A 20,940-nucleotide genomic window follows, 5' to 3' on the forward strand; every position below is an offset into this window, starting at 1 on the left:
TCATTCCTTAATTTCTCTTTCTTCAGTCTCATTGTTAGTATATAGAAATGTCACTGATTTCTGTGCATTGATTTGTATCCTGCCACGTTGCTGAATTGCTGTATGAATGAGTTCTAACAATTTTGGGATGGAGTCTTTTGGGTTTTCTATGTACAGTATCATGTCATCTGCAAAGAGGGAGAGTTTGACTTCTTTGCCAATTTGAATGCCTTTTATTTCTTTTTGTCTGATTGCTGAGGCTAGGACTTCTAGTACTATGTTGGATAACAATGATGAGAGTGGATGTCCCTGTCGTGTTCCTGATCTTAGGGGAAAGGCTCTCAGGGGTTAATAAGATAGATAGACCCATAGCCAGCCTTATTTAAAAGAAAAAAGACTCAAATTAATAAAATCACAGATGAAAGAGGAGAGATCACAACAAATACTAAGGAAATACAAACGATTTTAAAAACATATTATGAGCAGCTATATGCCAACAAATTAGGCAATCTAGAAGAAATGGATGCATTTCTGGAAAATCACAAATTACCACAACTGGTACAGGAAGCAATAGAAAACCTGAACAGGCCAATAACCAGCGAGGGAATTGAAACAGTCATGAAAAACCTCCCAAGACACAAAAGCCCAGAGCCAGATGGCTTCCCAGGAGAATTCTATCAAACGTTTAAAGAAGAAATAATACCTAGTCTACTAAAGCTGTTTCAAAGGATAGAAAGGGACAGATGCATCCTCAGACTCATTTATGAGGCCAGCATTACCTTGATTCCAAAACCAGACAAAGACCCCACCAAAAAGGAGAATTATAGACCAATATCCCTGATGAACTCGGATGCAAAAATTCTCAACAAGATACTAGCTAATAGGATCCAACAGTACATTAAGAGGATTATTCACCATGACCAAGTGGGTTTTATCCCCGGGATCCAAGGGTGGTTCAACACTCGTAAAACAATCAACGTGATAGATCACATCAATAAGAGAAAACACAAGAACCATATGATCCTCTCAATAGATGCAGAGATAGCATTTCACAAAATACAGCATCCATTCCTGATTAAAACTCTTCGAAATGTAGGAATAGAGGGAACATTCCTCAATATCTTAAAAGTCATATGAAAAGCCCACAGTGAATATCATTCTCAATGGGGAAAAACTGAGGAATTTACTTACTAATCATAGTAGTGACAATAGCATTTTCATTTGCATTCAGCTTTTAGTTCTCTCGAAGCAATTCTGCAGTATCTCCTTGCTCACAACAGCCTTGAGAAGAAAGTAGGGCAGGTGTCTCCACATGTTTGACACATAAGAAAATAAGGTACAAAACACTTAAATAATTTATTTCCATCGCAGAGGCAAATAGTATTGGAACAAGAACTCAAGATTCATTCCTTTCATTAGGACCTCTTTTTACTAGTTCCCTGTCAAATATTATTATTATTATATGTTAATATAATAGTAATGCATATAATTATACAAATTATGTACATTGTTTTATGTTAATGATCATACTATAATTATAATTAACTTATTGTTAATAATTTTATTTTATTAATAATCAGTTCATAATATCTTCCTGTGCATTGGTTATATAAACCTCTGAAGCAGGAGTCCTTTGGACACCTTAAAGGGCCTGTGGACAAATTAAAGCGAATCAATTAAGAACATGAAATTGTATACATGTTTCATTTGAATGTGTGTATATTTACCTTGGGACAGACTTCTAACAATACGTTTATTTTGTTGGGGGTGGGGCCTATGATCTTAAAGGTTGAGATTCCTTGCTCCCCAAATTCATTTTTTATAGCTTCAAAATCAAGTTATTAAAACAACTCATGTTGCAATCATTTTTGATTATTTGGTGGTTAATTGCTTCTAACATGCTCTTAACTGTTTATTATTTATTATAGATTTGATCTGGAAGATGTGAAAAACATGGGACTTTTTCAGAAGTGGTCTGTCATTCCTCTTCTGGGACTCATAGAGACCTCTCTATATGACAATATGCTCTTGCATAGTTCTCTATTACTTCTTCTCCAAATATTAAATTCTTGTTCTAAGGTAGCAGATATGTTGTTGGATAATGGTCTCCTCTATGTGTTGTGTAATACAGTAGCCGCTCTGAATGGATTAGAAAAAAAGTAAGTTTTAAAGCATTATTTAAAACCACATCATCTGATAAATACTTTAGAAAGGGAAAACTTTAATAATAGGTTACATTAGAGCATCCTATTTTTCAAAACACTTTCAAAGGATATTCTTCCTACTAAACTGATTAGAGTAATTAAATTAAATTGAATTTGGAGGAGGAATATTTTCCATCATTTTCAACCAGCTTACTTTAAAAAAAAGATATTTATATGACCTACTCTAAAGTATTTAGAACCCAAGACAAGTTGAATAAATTCAGCTGTCCTCAAATAAACATTTACCAAGCTTCCACTGTGGTCTTATAAAAATTATTATCCCCATGAGGAATAGGAAATTGAGGATTGGAAAGAGACAGTGACTTGTTGAAGATCACCCAACTAGTAAATAGCACAGGGCTTGAAACTGGAACCTGTCTCACTTCAGACAGCTGTGTTTTGAACTTAAGATGCTCTCCTGCTCTCTACTACCGTAAATGAATTTCCTGTTTCTAGAAGTATATCAGCAAATAAATGGCTGCATACCAAATTGATTAACAGCTTTAAAAAATGTGTGAGATTATATTTTTACTTGGATTTTGTGCCTTTTATGCCTGCATTTATGATGTATAGCACAACATTTTTATTAGCATAGTGTTAAAATATAAATCTTCAGAAGTACCATCTTACTGCACATTAAAACATTAAACATTATCTGTATTTTCAAGAGAAGGCAAGTGTATGATTAGTAATTCTCCTAGGCCAGGGTGGTTCTCTGAGCAAGAGAGACTCCTTGTGCTGAGTTCAGTTCAATTGTTACTGGGTATCTATTAAATTGGGCATATGAGAAATACAAAGAAAGACAAAGAAAATATTTTATTTCCTCAAAACATTTAGTCTTGATTATAATACAATATATCACACTGGGAAGAGTTGCCTGCAGGCTTCTTCTAAAAGTAGTTTGTTGCCTTTTTTTTTTTTTTTTTTAATAAATTGGACCTACTGAATGTCCTTACATGCTACTCTATTAATTGGCCCAATTGAGGGATAGAAGTAACTAACTCATATTTAATAGATATTTATAAGTGATTAATATGTGTTCAAATCTATTATCTCTTTTAATCCTTAAAGTAACTATAAATTGCTGTGAAATTCAAAGAGGTTAAGTAATAAATATATTCAAATTCACCTTCTCTGAGGGTCCTTCTAGAACATTTATGTTCATATCCCCTAAATCTTCACCTTCAGTGTGGTCTAGAGACCTATGTGTTCTCATGGGATCTTGTGTTAATCTCTGTTGTTACCCTTACCACCACTCACTGTTTATAGTTATCTCTTTGGTCCTCTGCAGAACAGTTAACTTTTTGAAGGAGTTGAAACATGTTTTCTTATTTCTGTTTCTAGCATGCAGTTCAAATAACCTGCCATAGAGTAAACATGAGTAAATACTGAATGAATGAGTGAATGCTGTAAGAATGGGAATTTAAACTAATTTTCTTTGCCTTAAATTGTTTGTTCCTTTTCTTTAGTGTTCCTTTGAATGAATACAAATTGCTTGCTTGTGATATACAGCAAATTTTTGTAGCAGTTACAATTCATGCTTGCAGTTCTTCAGGCTCTCAATATTTTAGAGTTATCGAAGACCTCATTGTACTGCTTGGATATCTTCAAAATAGCAAAAACAAGAGGACACAAAGTAAGATTTAGTTTTTATGGATTTGGGAGGAAATTATATAGTAGCCAAAATTTTTATTTGAACCTAATCTTTCTTGTGGAAACTGTTTTACTGAAGATTCATCCTTAATTTTGCAATAAAAACTATCAGCTTTAAAAAGAAGTCTTTTTAAATGGCAAAATTTAAACAAGTGATGCCTCAATATAATTGGTAGCTGGCAACACATCATTAAAAGAAGCCTGTGATTTTTCTTACCAAGTTGAATTAAAAGGCTTCTTTTGAATAAAAATACCCTTTAGTTTTCTTTAATGGCAAATATTAAATAAGTATGAAGCAGAAAAATAGGACAATTTCTGGTTAAATTTTGCCCTATATATTAAAAAGCCTGTTCTTTAAAACAGTGACATAAAATGGAATAAATTTGTGAGCTAGTATTTTTCCATTGAATTTTTTATAATGACCATTTAGAAATTTGCTTTAAAATTTCTTTTAAAGGCAGTTTAAAAAAACTGTTTAGTGTTTAGTGTTTAGTACTATCAAGAACCCACATTGATCAAAATTTTTAAATTTATATCTAATAAAACATTATTGATAGTTCATGTCACAAGAAAATAAAAAACTCAATTTAAAAAATTAACATCCACATGGCTTGAAAACATTCTAGTGTCTTCTGTCTTTAGATATGGCTGTTGCACTACAGTTTAGAGTTCTCCAAGCTGCTATGGAATTTATAAGGACCACTGCAAATCATGACTCTGAAAACCTTGCAGATACATTCCAGTTACCTTCTGCTCCCCATCATGCAGTATTTCAAAAGCGGAAGAGCGTTGCTGGTGAGTATTGAAATAATATTTTAATAATTATAAATTGAAGGTGGCTTGACTTTCCTATATTCTGATGCCATTTACACTTTTAAAATATTTTTTAGTTTCAAAGTTAAACTGGAGGGGCACCTGAGTGACTCAGCCAGATAAGTGGTAGACTCTTGATTTTGACTCAGGTCATGATCTCAAGGTGGTGAGATCAACCCCTTGTTGGGTTCTATGTTCAGTGGGTAATCTGTTTGAGATTCTCTCCTCTCCTCTGCCCTCCCCTTCCCCTGCTCTCATTCTTTCTCTCTAAAATAAATAAATGAATATTTGGGAAAAAAATAGGTAAACTATAAAATTTGAGGTTTCCTCCCAGTGAAAACCATTCTACTAATGTCTTTCAGTGCTCTTCTCATTCAGTTATCTCTTGAGCAACTACCATGTGCCAAGCACAGTGTAGATATTAAAGATACAGTGATGAAAAAACAGATACAGATTCTGCCCTCACAGAGATTACAAATTAGTAGACAAATGTAAAGGATCAAAGTAGAGATATACAGGGCAACCTGGTTTACATCAGGAGCTAGAGACATCTCTGAGGAAGTGAGATTTCAGTGTAGATGTAAAGAGTAAGAAAGGAGCCAGCAAGGTAGAGTCAGGAGAGAGTACTACAGGCAGAATGAATGGCTTATGTGAAGGTTTCACAGCAGGAAAAAGTGAAGCTTCCGAGAACTGAAAGAAAATCATTTAGCTAGAGTGGAATACTCTGGAGAGAATGAGGAGCGTGATGCCAGATGAGGCTGTCCAGGACGGTGTGGGCCAGTGCATAGATAATGACAATAGGCCATGTGAGGAAGTCGAGATTTTATCCTAGAGGGAAGTCATGACATAAGCAGATTTTCATTTTGTAAAGACCACTTCTGGCTTGTGTGTAGAGTGGATTAGAGGAGAGAAAGAAAGGAAGTGGGGGTTCAGAAAGGAAGCTATCAGCAGTCAAAGCAGAAGATATGGCTCTCATGTGTTTAGAATGCATGCCACCTCAGGGCTTGCTGTGAATTTAGCTTATACTAAATATAAGCTATGTAAATAAAATTTCTGAGACATCCACATAACTTTATTGCCCTTGCGTATCCTCCCTTAATATAATATCTGAATGAAGCCTCTCCTCTTGAATGGACCTCCCAGTGGTAACTCTGGTCTTGGGTAGAATTCTGCCTTTTACCGAATCTGGCAATAATGCTCAGCTAACTGCATGCCAAGAGACGACTTTCAAACCACTTTTCCATTGCAGGATTCCTTGTATAATCAGTGACTGCTTAGGTGGAATTCACCCTCTTTTGATATAGGAAAATATGCCTTTACCAGTGTCACAGATCACAGGAGCTATTTCTTTCTTGCTAACATCTCTCATTCTCATGTCCATTTCTCCTGTGCTTTTATACCTAGATCCCTGGTTTCTTTTTTGATCAATTCATGCCTCGGCTGACACAGTAGAGCCCTTGCTGTCTTCTGTTTGGTCTGTGATTTCCCTCACCGTCAGTCATTTCTCTCTTTAGATACTGGCATTTTTTATTACCTTGAGCCTCAGAGCCCTGCATAGCTCCAAGCTTGCTAATTGTTTATTTGTTTGAGGCCTTTTAAAGTGGATGACAGACTTTTAGTCCTTTCTTTAAACCATTCTCCTTTTTTTTCCTGACTGCTCTAGCCTCTCACCCTTGGCTTCCATTTTTCACTATATCCAAGTAAATGCAATTACTGTAAGCCACATGAGGCTTATAGAGTCCTACAAAGTTTGAGCTTGAGAAAAGACGTTAAAAGTCTGCTGGACCAGCTCCCACATTTTACAGAAGCACAGAGGCCTGGCATTAGAGACTGTTGGAAGAAGAGGACCGATGCTCCTCCCTCTGTGTCCAGCACCACATCTGCTCATTCCAACTCTGCCACGTCTTTAGGACCCATCTCTTAGAGGTCTCTCCCACCAGTTCTTCCTGTTTTCCATACAACCGTTACTTAAATGCTGTCTCTTTGAATCCATTTACAAAATACCCCCTTCTATGTTGCTTTGTAATCCCTTCTGCGTGTTTTTACACATGTATTTGGGAAAGAGTGTGTTTCATTTCCTCATTCTCAAAGTGTATTGGCTGTGTATATCCAAGTACAAAAGATACAAGTCCCTGGAGCTCCTCTACTTCTGAGCAGTATGGGTTATAAAAGCCCATTTAAGTCTCTTTGCTCATGATGCTAAAGTTACTAAGAAGAATTTATATTTCCATCATTTCCATCATTTAGATATAATGAGCCGTTACTTCCAAAATTTAAAGCAAGCTGTTCCCATTAGTGATAAATATTTTGGGGAAATGTTTTCTTCCTAATTTAGCATTTATTGAAAACTGTTGACAAGGGACACATCCAACCCCACTGCCACCTCCTACACCCCCAGCAGGGCTTGTGGGTCACCTGGCAGCTGCAGCTTCTGTTCCAACCATGCACCACATGCTTTGGTCATTAACAGATCTGCTCAGACTGTTGATGCCAGGACACCCATGGCTTAGGCCCAGAGTTACTTCAGCAGCATTGTTGTCATATCTAGATTTTAAGTTCTCACACTCTTGGAGGAGTTAGATACTATTTTATTGCCAGACTGATCTGACAGCCTGACTCATGTATGCCATTATCCTGCTCAATATCCTCAATGGTTCCAGCTACCCAGTTAACAAGACTTGGATTCCTCAGCCTCTGTATATTTTTTGGTTTAGACAAGAGAGAGAGATGTCACTCTACCTAAATGATATCATGCTCTACCTTCTGTTTGTAAACTGATTTCTATTTCTAATCAATATATTTATAGATACCTTTCCATATAATAAAAGTATTCTTTATGTTTAGTGAACACATGATAATCTATTATATTGATTTGCCATGATCTTGTTTCCTAATCTTTGTCAATAAACAAAGGCTTTTTTAAACTTGTTTTTGCTGTTATAAATAGGATAGCAATGTACATTCTCTTATGTTTTTTTCACTTGTTCACTTATCACTATGAAAAACTTTAAACATCACCTTAGTGATGAAGATAGAAGTAAGCATTAAGTGCTACATATACATACAAACTAACATAAACATAAATATATATGTTGTATTACTAATGATTCATATACAAATAAATTTCCTTTATACTTCAACCATCAATAACAATACCAGTTATTAACAACTTTTGATGCTTTGTATGAAATAAGCATTGTGTTTTATGTCCATTATTTAATTAATTTTTTAAAATATTTGTTTGTTTGTTTAGAGTGCAAGCAGGTGTGGGGCAAAGGGATATTGAATCTCAAGCAGACTCCCCACTATGCGTGGAGCCTGATGAGCCAAAACCAAGAGTCAGACACTCAACCAGCTGAGCCACCATAGGCACCCCATCCATTATTTTATTTATTAATCAACCGAACAACCCTCTTTATCCATTCATTCAAATATCAAATATCTATTGGGCATCAGTCACATACCAGGTACTGTTTTATCTGCTTTCATGGAGCTTATCTCTTACTGGAGAAAATGGTCAATAAACCTGTAAACAAGTACATTTAATATCATGTCAGACAGTGATAAATATCTACCTGTGAGGTGAGCTCTATTTTCCTTTCTAATCTACACTTAACATAGGGAGGGAACAGAGGCTTAGAAAGAAGTATACTTGAGGCCACCCCAGCTGGTATAGCTTCACAGCACGAGTGCTGAAATACCACCTCTTCATTTTTTCAAGTAGATAATAGTGAAGAAGACTAAACATTTCCTTGTTCAGTATATTGCTCTGCCTCTGAATTAGGATTATCTGCTGCTTATAGAGAATGAAAGCTGCCAGAAATGTAGACATTAGGAAGAATCTGCTTAAATTAAACAAGAACATAATCTGACAATATTATTCTTGAATATACCCTATCCAAAATGAGTATTTCTTATTTGCTTTGTTTTGGTCTCAAAGGCAACTCCACCTACCAAAATGTATTAACAGCTAAGAAATACTGATTACCTAAAATACTGCATAAATTAAAATGCTATTAAAATATTTAAATATCTTACAGGATGAGTCATTAAAACCTATCATAATTTAGTCATGTAAGTAATATGTATAGAGACTATATTTGGAAATTGATGTTTGGTATGTTTTCATAATTTAAAACAAAGGTTCAATTCCAGTGAAGGGTTCCATTATTCCTCACTTACCAAAACGTCATTTTGGTTCCTATGGTCAACTTCCGATGCCCTGCTCCTTCAGCCAGTTAAATCAAGACTCATTCTCCCTGTATCCTCCTGGATGCACTACTTGTGTGGTACCTTTCAAAGCAGGTGCAGTTATGGTGCAGGAATGCTACTCCTAACTGTTCAATCTGAGGAAACATTTCTCAGGAAATGCTTCTGTAGGAAATGCACCGAATCATTTCAATAGCAAATCACTGGAATTATATTCACTTTTCCAGTCTCCTTACTTTCATTGGACTGATTTCCACTATCTCACTTATATGTACTTTTCAAAACTACTTTATAAAATTTAACAATGGTAATTATCCAGAAATAGTAACGTTCTTACTGAAACATGATGTGCTTTAAAAACCTGTTGATTATTTTGGAATACAAGGAAGTGAAACAGTATTTGAACATATTTTGTCAGAACATTTTGAACTACTTACATATACCCTTCTAATTATTCTGAGCTTTTCAGAAGACTCAAATTTTGCCAAATGATGGTCATCTCACTAAGCTATGTCACTAGTTTCAACATTCTTATTTGGACTTTGATTTTATACTTCATCAAAGAAGGAGAAACATCACTTTCTCTGAATCATGCATTTTCCTTTGTGTAAATTACCTTAGTATAAATTAAGATTCGCTTCATGGTCTAATACTCAAAAAGTTTCAAGAAAAATAATTTCCTTGATCTGTTAACCACAGCATTTGATGTTTTTAATTTATATACTTGAAGGTCCTCGAAAATTTCCTCTTGCTCAAACTGACTCTCTTTTGATGAAAATGCGCTCAGTGGCAAGTGATGAGCTGCATGTGATGATGCAACGGAGAATGAGCCAGGAGAACCCCGTCCAGGCAACAGAAACAGAGCTTGCGCAGAGGCTGCAGAGGCTCACCATTTTAGCAGTTAACAGGATTATTTATCAAGGTAGGACTAGAGGATAAATATGGGCTTGCTCAGATATGAGATTAAAAGGAAAATGATTTAAGAGGAAACTGATTAGGTTTCAAAATTTTATACAGCATTAATTTTTCATTCTCAACATCACAGTATTTAAAGAATTTCTTATTTGGAACTTGAATAAAAATTCACTTCTTAAGTTATATGCTGGCCTGGAGTGACCATTGAGTTTAAAACAGTACAGCACCCCCTATATATTATTTTAATGTTTCTTTGAGATAATCGTAGATCCACATGCAGTTTTTTTTTTTTTAGTATATGTGCTGCCTGAATAATCACTTATATGGAGCTCACATCCTTAATCACTATTTGGCATTGTCACTATTTCTAATTTTAGCTATTCTGATAGATGTGATATCACATTGCATTTGCATTTTTATGGGGGCTACCAATTTATATATTAATATATAAAACTTAGTACCTAGAGCAACCACTAAAAAGCTATGCAAAGAAATACACTTAAAAGCACTATAGATGAGTCAAAATGGAGTTCCAAAATAATGTCCAGTAACCTCAAGAAAATAGGCAAAAGAAAACAATAATTGTTAATCACTAGAAATACACAATACAACCAAGGCTCTTATCTTTAACTTTTCTCATTTGTATTTGGGGCAACCAGATCCCAGACTAAACTGAAATTGAACCATTTATCACATGTAGATTTAATGGGATAGCTCATGCACTAAAACAGCTCTGCATATCCACCTAATGTAAATACCGTGTGGTCTTTATGTTTGATTTGTACAAGAACCTCATGGCTTTAATAATTTTATAGCTTAACGCATCTTCATTAATAAAATAAATATTTAGTTTACAATTACATGGCATATATGTTTAAATTTCTACATTGTTTTAGGTGAATTCACTTTCTCCAGTATATTGTTATCTTCTACATCTAATACACTTGCTACACATTTATATTGTGACAACTGAGTTAGTAATTATATAGAATATTTTTACCAACTTCATTACCATTTGTAATGGCTAGGCATCAGTGTTCTGACTACGTATTTATTCTTCTTTTAATTCAGAATTTAATCCAGATATTATTGACATCTTGAGTACTCCAGAAAATGCAACTCAGAGCAAGATCTCAGTTTCCCAAACTGAAATTTCTGAAGAAAATGTTCATCATGAACAGCCTTCCATTTTCCATCCATTTCAGAAGGAGATACTCACATATCTGATAGAAGGATTCAAAGCATCTATTGTAAGTAAATTAATTTCATGGGATATGTTCATTCACACAAAAGGATGAGGTTTTATGTGTCTACTTATTCTTGAGTTATTATGAGTTATTATGAAGGTTAGATTTTAGCTTTAACATATCTAACACCTTCACAATTATATAGAGAATACTAACAGATATCAGGCTCCATTAATCACTGATATGCTTGGGTTTCTATGGGTCACATACAGTTGACCGTAGGGAACAAATCAAATCAGCCAGTACATTTCATAGATGCCAAAAGTCAGTCTAATTCTAGTAGAACTCATGAGTCATGATTCTGCAATCTCTAAATGTAAACTAGATTTTGGTGTCTGCAGGTTTTACTTTAGAGCTGAACGATTTACACAGGGCCCTTAGGACTGGCAGTAATTTGGAGAGCCATTCCCAAAACTCAGAATAAATTCTAAAATGTACTGATTCCAGTTTTAAACCAGATACAGGAGATTTCATCAAGATTGAGTTAGCTTTGGTTGGACTACAGCTGAAGCAGCTTATTTGGTTACTTATTAAGGAATATGAATGGTCAGTTCTTATTTCATGACTATTATATTCAATATTTTAATATTACTTCTTTATTATGATTCCTTTTCTTATAAATTATAAAATCAATCTACTATTGTTTTTTGATGGTCTTTTTTTTTTAGTTTAAAATTTCTAAGCCCTAATTTAAGTGACCTTAGCTTCTTGACCCATCGCTCTCATTTTTGTGTGTGGTAAAATACACATAATATAAAATTTCGTATTTTAACCATCTTAAAGGTATAATTCATTGTTGTTAAGTAGATTCACATTGGGTTTTTTTTAAGTTTTTATTTATTTATCCGTGAGAGACACACACACACACAGAGAGAAAGAGAGAGAGAGAGGCAGAGGGAGAAGCAGGCTCCATGCAGGGAGCCTGACGTGGGACTCCATCCCAGGTCTCCAAGATCAGGCCCTGGGCTGAAGGTGGCGCTAAACCACTGAGCCACCTGGGCTGCCTCGTGTATTCATGTTGTTATGCAACCATTACCACTGTCCATCTCCTGAACTTTTTTATTATCCCAAACTGCTCTCTACCCATTAAATAATAAGTCCTCATCTCCCTGGCCCCCAGCCTCTGATAACCATTATTCTACTTTATGTCTCTATAAATTTAACTTTCCAGATACCTCATATAAGTTATACAATATAATATTTCATACAATATTTGTCCTTTTTTATGTGGCTTTTTTCATTTAGCATGATATTTTCAAGTTCATCCATGTTAAAGCATGCATCAGAACTTCATTCCTTTTAAAGGCTGAATAATGTTCCATTCTGTGTATATACATTTTGTTTATCCATTCAACCATCAGTGGACATTTGGATTGTTTCCATCTCTTGGCTCTTTGAACAATGCTGCTGTAAACGTTGGTGTATGTCTATCTTTTTTAACCACCTGTTCATAGGGATGCATATGTCATTCTAATTTCTACTACTAAAAAAACAATCTGTAATAAAACATGCTCCATGATCTTCTCTAAAGAAGAGAGCTGTGTAGAGTGGTTAGTGTATTATTGCTTGGAAAGTCTAATCTTAATTCATCCCTGTTCTGATTGAAGGGTTCAAGTAAAACCAGTGGCTCCAAACAGCAGTGGACTAAAATCGTATGGTCTTGTAAGGAAACCTTCCGAATGCAGCTTGGCAGACTCCTAGTGCACATTTTGTCACCAGCACACTCTTCTCAAGAGAGAAAGCAAATTTTTGAAATAGTTCATGAACCAAATCATCAGGAGATACTACGAGACTGCCTTAGCCCATCCCTGCAAGTAAGTATCTTAGCACTTCATAAGTAAAAAGTAGTGGTGAAGTATAAAATTTAACATGACAAAAACTAAAGTTATAAAACTGTATTTTCATGCCAAACATCCTAAACATAGTTTTCTTATCAAGAATATATCTCCTGAGGTCTTTCTTCAAATGCTCCATACCAGACTCAAATTGACCTCTTTATTTCCCATTTCTTCTTCCAGCTAAAATTAATAATTCTGTATCTAAGCTCCTACAAGATCCTTTGTAGTTTTTTACTAAATCTTCAAGTGTTTTCTTTTTTAAAAGCATTATATTATCCATAAAACATCTAAATTGAGTAGCTCAAATAACATATTTTGAAATATGATATATATTTTTTTAAAAACTTATGGGAAGTTGGGGATCTGTGGGGGTGGCTCATGGTTTTGCACCTGCCTTCAGCCCAGGGCGTGATCCTGGAGTCCCAGGATCGAGTCCCACGTCAGGCTGTCTGCATGGAGCCCGCTTCTCCCTCTGCCTGTGTCTCTGCCTCTCTCTCTCTGTCTCTTATGAATAAATAAATAAAATCTTAAAAAAAAACTTACAGGAAGTTAAAATTTTTAAAAATGGAATGATCAAAATCTGAATACTTGAAAGAATTTCAGAGTCTATAAATTCTATTAAAGAGTGATAGGTGGAGAGTTTAAATGGTACAACCAGTTTAAATAGTCGTTTAGCATTTTCTTATAAAATTAAACATACATTTAACCTGTGACCCTAAAATTCCATTTTTAGGTATTAACCTAAAAGAAATTAAAACATATATCCATAAAAAGGCTTATACAAGAATATCCATGTCAGCCTTTTTGTTAATAGCCAAAAAGTGGAAATAACCCAAATGTCAATCAACAAGAGAGTATATAACCAAATTGTGATATATTTATATAATAGACTATTATATAGCAGTAAAAGGAAACAGACTACTGATACTCCTACCATAATGGATGAAACTCTCAAAAACATTATGTTAGCAAAAAGAACAACCAAACACAAAAGAGCAACATTTTGTGATTTTATTCATTTGAAGTCTAAGAACCGGCAAAATTAAGATACGGTGATAGAATTCAGGACGGTAGTTGTGTCCGTGAGGAAGGAGGAAGCAAGAAGGTGAATTGATTAGAAAGAAGCATTAGGAAACTTCCTGAAGTGATAAAAATATACTATGTCTTGGGATGCCTGGGTGGTTCACTTGGTTGAGTGTCTCCTTCCACTCAGGTCATGATCTCAGGGCCCTGGATAAGCCCCACATTGGGCTCTCTGTTCAGCAGGGAGTCTGCTTTTCCCTCTCCTGCTGCCCCTCCCCCTGCTCATTCTCTCTCTCTCATAAACAAATGAAATATTTTTAAAAATATACTATATCTTATTTTGGATAATGGCTAAATGGATGTATGCAATTGTCAAAACTCAAAAACACTTAATATCTGTAAGCTTTACTGTATGTAAATTATAGCCCTATAAATACAGTAACAGGTGATATATACAGACAGGTATCCCTTTTAATACCTGAGAAACTCAGATATATCATATTAAGAACTAAAATATTATAGTTTTGAAATGATGCTCTACTATTAAGATTCTCTCAGATGCCCTCAGGGCATTGTCTTCCCTCTTCAAGGCAGAAGCACAGTCGAGCCTACAGTCTCCTCCTGTGAAGTATTTGAAGGGATGTTCTTTCATTCCTTTATATTCAGCAGAGTTGCCATCCACCAAAGACCAACCCTGGTGTTGACAGTCCTCTCTTTCCCACACCAACTTCCCTTCTCCATCATTCCATTTCCACTGACAGAAATGTGTTTGTATGGAGTCCAGCTTGAAACATGGGATCCATGGTTGACATTTTCCTCTCCCTTGGATCTGTGTCATCACCAAGGCCAGTCATTTATTTTGTCTTTAACTGTTTTCTACATGCCCTACCCTAGTCCAGACTTTCACCCCTCTGCTCAGATGACTACAAAAACCTCCTCTCTACCTTAAAACCACATTATTGTGCACCTGTTTTTTAAGTTGATTATGGAGACTTTCAAAAATACCTAAAATATCAAACAAGGACCCATGTGACCATTACCCAGCATTAATTTTTCTTTGTAGTATTTTGAAATAAATGTCAGGTATCAGTTCATTTTATCTTTAGATCCTTTACCTGTCTACATCTCTGAATAAGGACTCCTACAAAATTTGTCATGCTCAGTAATGAGTGTGCTCCTTATTGTCATCTAATAGTGTATAAACTTTCCCAATTGTTCTATAATTTTTATAACTGCTTGATTCTGGATCCAAACAAGGCCCACACATTGCATTTGTTTGATGTATGCTTAGTCTTTTTAATCCCTGACAGGTACCCTCCCCAGCCATGTTTAAAATATCATCTATTTATTGATGAAACTGGGTTATTTGTTCTGCAGGATTTCCCACATTCTGGGTTTAGCTGATCAAATGCTTGTGGCTCAAGTTTTCAAGACTTGACTAGATTTTAGTTCCTAGTTTCATATTTGGTTTTGTGTTTGTTTTTTTAAAGACTTCTTTATTAAAAGTGCTTTGCGTTTTCCATTACAGCATAGCAGGAGACAGAGAATGTCTAGTTGTCCTGCTTTTTTTTTTAAGATTTTTTTTTATTTATTTGTGAGAGACAGAGAGAGAGAGAGAGGCAGAGACAGAGGCAGAGGGAGACTCAGGCTCCATTCAGGGAGCCTGACGTGGGACTTGATCCTGGGACTCTAGGATCACGCCCTGAGCCCAAGGCGGCGCTAAACGGCTGGGCCACCTGGGCTGCCCATTGTCCGGCGTTTTGAGACTATATCATCCTGATCCATGCATTATAAAGTTCACCCTCAATCTTTAACCTAACAGTTTTAGCAGCTGCTGATGATAGTTGCCAGGATGCACTTTTTTCAATAGGAATTGCAAAATAGTTATTTCTCAAAGCTTCTCATTCCACCAGCATCTTTTAGCTCTGATTCTTGTGTAAGGAAGAATATTCCCTTATTAACTATTTGAGTATCCTAAAATATAGTCTGTATAGGAAAGGCAAGATAAATGCTTGCTTCTTTTCCCTGTTTATTACTTTTTAGGATAATGAGTTGGTGCCCTAGCAACCTCCAATTCTTGCATTTGTTTTTATTTTTGAGGTGTCATTATGAATTCAGGTATTTTTTACAAAAGTAGTTTCAAACCTTTGCAGTTATTATTCCATGTGATATTCAAATTAACACCTCTGTAGATTCAAATTGTTGCATTCTTTTAATATAGCTTTTCAATTTTTAGCAAGTTAATATAACTAACTTCTTTGCTTTCTGGAATAGAAGAATGTCCCTGGCTTATCTTGCACCTTCCTCCCTGGATCTAGAACCAGACTCCCCCCGATCCCTAAGAAGCCCGTTTCTTTTTCATGAGATAATGGTATTTAGAAATTATAAATCTAGGGACTAGGTGTACTCATTTCTATTCAGTTGTCATTTCTTCTCAGCATTTCTAGTGGACAAAGCTAGGAAAATATGAATCTTTTTAGAAAGAAAAATGAATCATGAGTTCCTACTTATATTTTCACATTTTCTTGGATTTTATACCTGTATTTCCTTTTATTAATATTGATAATCTTGGTTCCTGATACCATAGTATACTCACTTATTTGTTCCCCCCGCCCTATCTATAGATAGATATCTATATCTTTTCAAAATAAGATGACCAACATTTTCACATAACAAGCTCAGTGAATGAGAATTAAGACTTTTTCGTGGCTCTTTGTTCTTAGGATATCACAATGAGTGTGGCATGAAAATAAACTATTGTAAAAAAAGCTATTGTAAAGGCTATTCAAATAAGTTTCTGTATTTAGTCATGCCACCAATGTCAACTAACTAGTCATGTTCTTTTTTTTTTTTTTGCCATTCATTTTCTATTTTTAGGGATTCCACTGGGTTATTTGTTTTACTTTGTTTTTAATTATATAAAATGTCTACGTGGTTCCAAAATCAAAATTGTGAAACATGGCACAGAGAGGTTCTAGCTTTTAACTCTTTCCCTCCCTTCATTCCATCTCTTTCTCTATAGGTCACCATCTTTTTTATTATTGCTATTTCTTTTGGAGATAGAAGCAAATCTGTGCATGTGCATGCACACACCACACAGAGTATATGTATTATCCCCACCCTCTCCTCAACACAAAGAGAACTGTACTCTTCACTTTATTCTGCACTTCACTTTCTTCAACTAACAGTACATTCTAGAGGTCATTCCATAACAGTACATAGAGACCTTTTTGTGCATTTTTGTAACTGGCAACAAGCTACATTCTGTTTGTAATCTGCTTGATTTTTAAAACCCAGTGCCTCTCTCCTATTGTTATAACTTGATTCTGATTAATCCCTCGGTCTGTAGCTCTTCTTTACAAGGTCAGCTCATCTTTGTCTCTTGCAACCTCTTTACATCCTGTGTATTCTAATGACCTGCTGCTCCATTTGTGCTGTCCACTCTGCACGAAGTGCCTCCTTCCTTTTTGTGTCCATCTATATACCTGTTCGGTCAATGTACCCATACATCCAGCTCCCTTTCCCCACCTTCAAAACCTTCCTCACCTTCAGAGTCCATTCAGAGCTCTTCCTTCTTAGACAAATACCTGAAAATGTTATTTTTACACACATTAGCATTTTATTATCTTCTAAGAATTTGTGTTTAATAAATTCAGTTCCTTAAATCAATTTTTTGAGGGCTAAAAACAAGACTTTTCCCTTTTTTGTGTTCATCCCTTATAACACCTTTTCAGGTCCCAGGAACTATGATCAATAAATTATTGGTCAGATGTTGAGATGAGATTCTAAAAACAACTTCAGGCACTAAGAAAACCACGTGTGTTTTAGATATTCAGGATAAATGAAAACATTTTTGATAGCTCTTCAAGGTGATTTTAGAAGGTCACTGAATACTAAACTGAACTATTTTTAGATTATATCAAAAGCATTACCTTTAAAACACACATGAAAATAGTCTAGACATTTACTATTTTTCTTTATTTGCCAACTTTTTAGGCCTTTTACTCGCAGAGTATTTGTGCACTTTTCTCTTTTGGTCAGGTAGCAGCTGTCTCCTGAGTAATTTAAAATGTTGCATTAAAATGAGCTTTGCTATTTTCATCATTGCATATGTTCATCTTATGCTTTTGGGAAATGATATGATGTGATTCACTGTGTTAATTTAAATATCACCCAAAATGTAAGAGTTTCCAAATTCATTTGTTGACATTTAATACTGTTCACAGTTTAAAATGTCATAAAGCCAAATGCAGTGGTATTTTTTAAAAAGATTTTATTTATTCATGAGAGACACTGAGAGAGGCAGAGAGGCACAGGGAGGAGAAGCAAGCTCCATGCCCAATGTGAAATTCAATCCTGGGACTCTGGGATCATGCTCTGAGCCAAAGGCAGATGCTCAACCACTGAGTCATCCAGGCATCCAGGCACCATGCAGTGGTATTTGTATCAATGCAAGTTTTTAAAAAGTAAAACTCCACATCTTTCATTTTTTGGCATAATTAATGTTTCAATAATACATAGTATATATATAACAATTAGGCATAAGATCTATAGCATGGAAAGGCCACTTAAAAAAATCATGAATCAAAGTTTGGTTTAGGTCTATTCTATGAAAGACAGTTGACATCGCCTTAAATAACATTCTGGTTTTGGTTACAGGGCAGTTCATAAAAGACTGGCCTGGGGGAACCTGGGTGGCTCAGTTGGTTAAGCCTCTGCCTTCAGCTCAGGTCATGATCCCAGGGGTCCTGGGATAGAGCATTGGGCTCTGTGTTCATTGGGGAGTCTGCTTCTCCTCACTTGTGTATGTTCTCTCTCTCACACACTCTTGCTCAAATAAATAGTAAAATCTTAAAAAAAAAAAAAGAAAAGACTGACCCAAACCAGCCCTTCTCTGGGCATGTGCACAGAACTGGTGCTGAAGTCTTGCTGGTTTTAGACTTTATCACCTTTAGTTGTCCATGGGGAGTAATGACTGCTTACAAGCTGATCCAAAGAAAGGGTTGTATTGTGGAAGTTTCACCAACTTCTATTCTACCAAGCAAAAATCAAAGGAAAAAAAAAATAAATCAGCATAATTCTCTTACCTGAAGGTTTAAAGGAAAGTTTACCTTCCAGTTCATTTTTCCTAGGAGAAGAACTAAGAATTATTTTCCTTTATCCCAAGTTTATTTCCTCAGTTGCTACAGCAAATCCTCTCCAAAAATTTTTCCCCAAAAGCTTACTTGCTTGCTTTCCTTTTCCTCCTTTTCTTACTTTCCTTTTCTTTTTTTACTTTTATAATGAAAATTCTCAAATATAGTAAGAAAAATAGAAAATTATATAATGAGTACCATATAAAAACCATCACCTAAATTTAACAGTTGTTAATATTTTAACCATATTGACATCATTTCTTTTTTTATTAAAGTAAATTACAAAAAACTAAAAAATAAAAAATAAATTACAGAAATCTTTTTCAAAAGACATTATCTTACGTAACCATAACAACATCATTATACCTAACATAATTAGCTTATATCCTAATGTCACCATATTTCCAATTTTTTTCAATCATCCCCAAGATGTCTTTTAGCTGCTTTATTCCAACCAGATCCCAACAAATAAACCTAACAATATAATTTAACTTAATTACTATTAAATAATTTAAACATAAGAAATAACAATTCTTTATAACTTAAAAAATTGTTTCTTTTTCTTAAAGCATGGAGCCAAGTTGGTTTTATATTTGTCAGAGTTGATACATAATCACCAAGATGAATTGACTGAAGAAGAACTAGACACAGCAGAACTGCTTATGAATGCTTTAAAACTGTGCGGGCAGAAGTGCATCCCACCCACTGCAACAACAAAAGCAGACCTTATTAAAATGATCAAAGAGGTGAGTCAGTGAAATCATAAGACACAATTTTCTTAGGAGATCCCATTGAATGTAATTAAAGAATGATCGAAGGATTCTCTTTATTATAGAATATCACTGATGATAAATTTGATATGATGATTTTTTATACCACTTTTTTTTACTATGAGAGAATAAATAGGCTTATTATAAGGAGCACTTTATCCTTTGTTGTCATCCTTATCGTAAATCAGTAACTTTCAGTGAAGGAAAGATTGTTATAATGAATAAGCACGTTTAAGAATCAGCCTTGAAGCAAATTAAGGAAGCAAGCAACTGTGTAAACCCCTTAGGTTTGGCAACCCTGTTAACTATTCTACCCTAATTTCTGTTCCCCAAACTGTGTAGAAACAAAGGAGAATTATAACATTATTTAAGTGGTTAATGTGTTTTAATGTTCTAGTCTCTTGGGAACAGTATTTTTTTTTTTTATTAACTTGGTTTTAAAATGAGTTTGTTGGCTTCTGTGGCAATGTCAAATGATAAATAATATGTTTTATACTGCATATTATTATCCCAATCTTTTAGGAACAAAAGAAATATGAAACTGAAGAAGGTACAAATAAAGCCACCTGGCAGAGAACGGTTAATAATAATCAACAAAGGTAGGATTTGCTATGTTCTAAAAGTCATGCCTTTTCAATCCATTGGACTTCACACATACCTTTAGTGTTAAAGTATCATGCTTTTCTGTCTAACTAACAGATAGGCTTAACTTACGGGCAGTCTCGTTTGTTTATTTAGTCTCTTTCAGCGTCTGGATTCAAAATCAAAGGACATATCTAAAATCGCTGCAGACATCACCCAGGCCGTGTCTCTCTCCCAAGGAATTGAGAGAAAAAAGGTGATTCAATATATCAGAGGAATGTACAAAGTAGATCTGAGTGCCAGCAGACACTGGCAGGAACTTATTCAACAGCTGACACATGATAGGTAAGCAAAGTGGGAGGACATTTCAAGTTGTCCAGCATATTTTATTAATGTGAAACACTTTTTTCATTTCAGAATAAAGATTCATAACACTGTTTCATTAGTTTAAATATTTTTTGTTTAATCACTTGTGATATATTTCATCTTGAATAATCCTACAAGAATCTTTTTTTTAAATTTTTGAGGGCAAGGTCAGGGGGAAGGAGGAATGAGAAAGAGAGGCATTAGCT

General features: G+C 35.0%; 1 protein-coding gene across 4 annotated transcripts in view; it reads left to right on the top strand.

Moving 5' to 3' along the window:
• The window catches only part of LYST (lysosomal trafficking regulator), a 174,811-nt gene that overhangs the window by 96,330 nt on the left and 57,541 nt on the right, over positions 1-20,940 (top strand). For all 4 annotated transcript variants that reach the window (XR_012001060.1, XM_026008722.2, XM_026008723.2 and 1 more), the window contains exons 26-34: positions 1,908-2,138; positions 3,653-3,819; positions 4,479-4,631; positions 9,589-9,780; positions 10,845-11,023; positions 12,628-12,834; positions 19,586-19,762; positions 20,309-20,385; positions 20,525-20,713. Coding sequence is in view for 3 of the 4 variants with exons in the window: in XM_026008722.2 (XP_025864507.2) it covers positions 1,908-2,138; positions 3,653-3,819; positions 4,479-4,631; positions 9,589-9,780; positions 10,845-11,023; positions 12,628-12,834; positions 19,586-19,762; positions 20,309-20,385; positions 20,525-20,713 (1,572 nt within the window). In the remaining variant the exon portion in view is untranslated. The remainder of the gene's footprint in view (positions 1-1,907; positions 2,139-3,652; positions 3,820-4,478; positions 4,632-9,588; positions 9,781-10,844; positions 11,024-12,627; positions 12,835-19,585; positions 19,763-20,308; positions 20,386-20,524; positions 20,714-20,940) is intronic.

Source organism: Vulpes vulpes, chromosome 4 (genome assembly GCF_048418805.1).
Source record: "Vulpes vulpes isolate BD-2025 chromosome 4, VulVul3, whole genome shotgun sequence".
Taxonomy (NCBI): Eukaryota; Metazoa; Chordata; class Mammalia; order Carnivora; family Canidae; genus Vulpes; species Vulpes vulpes.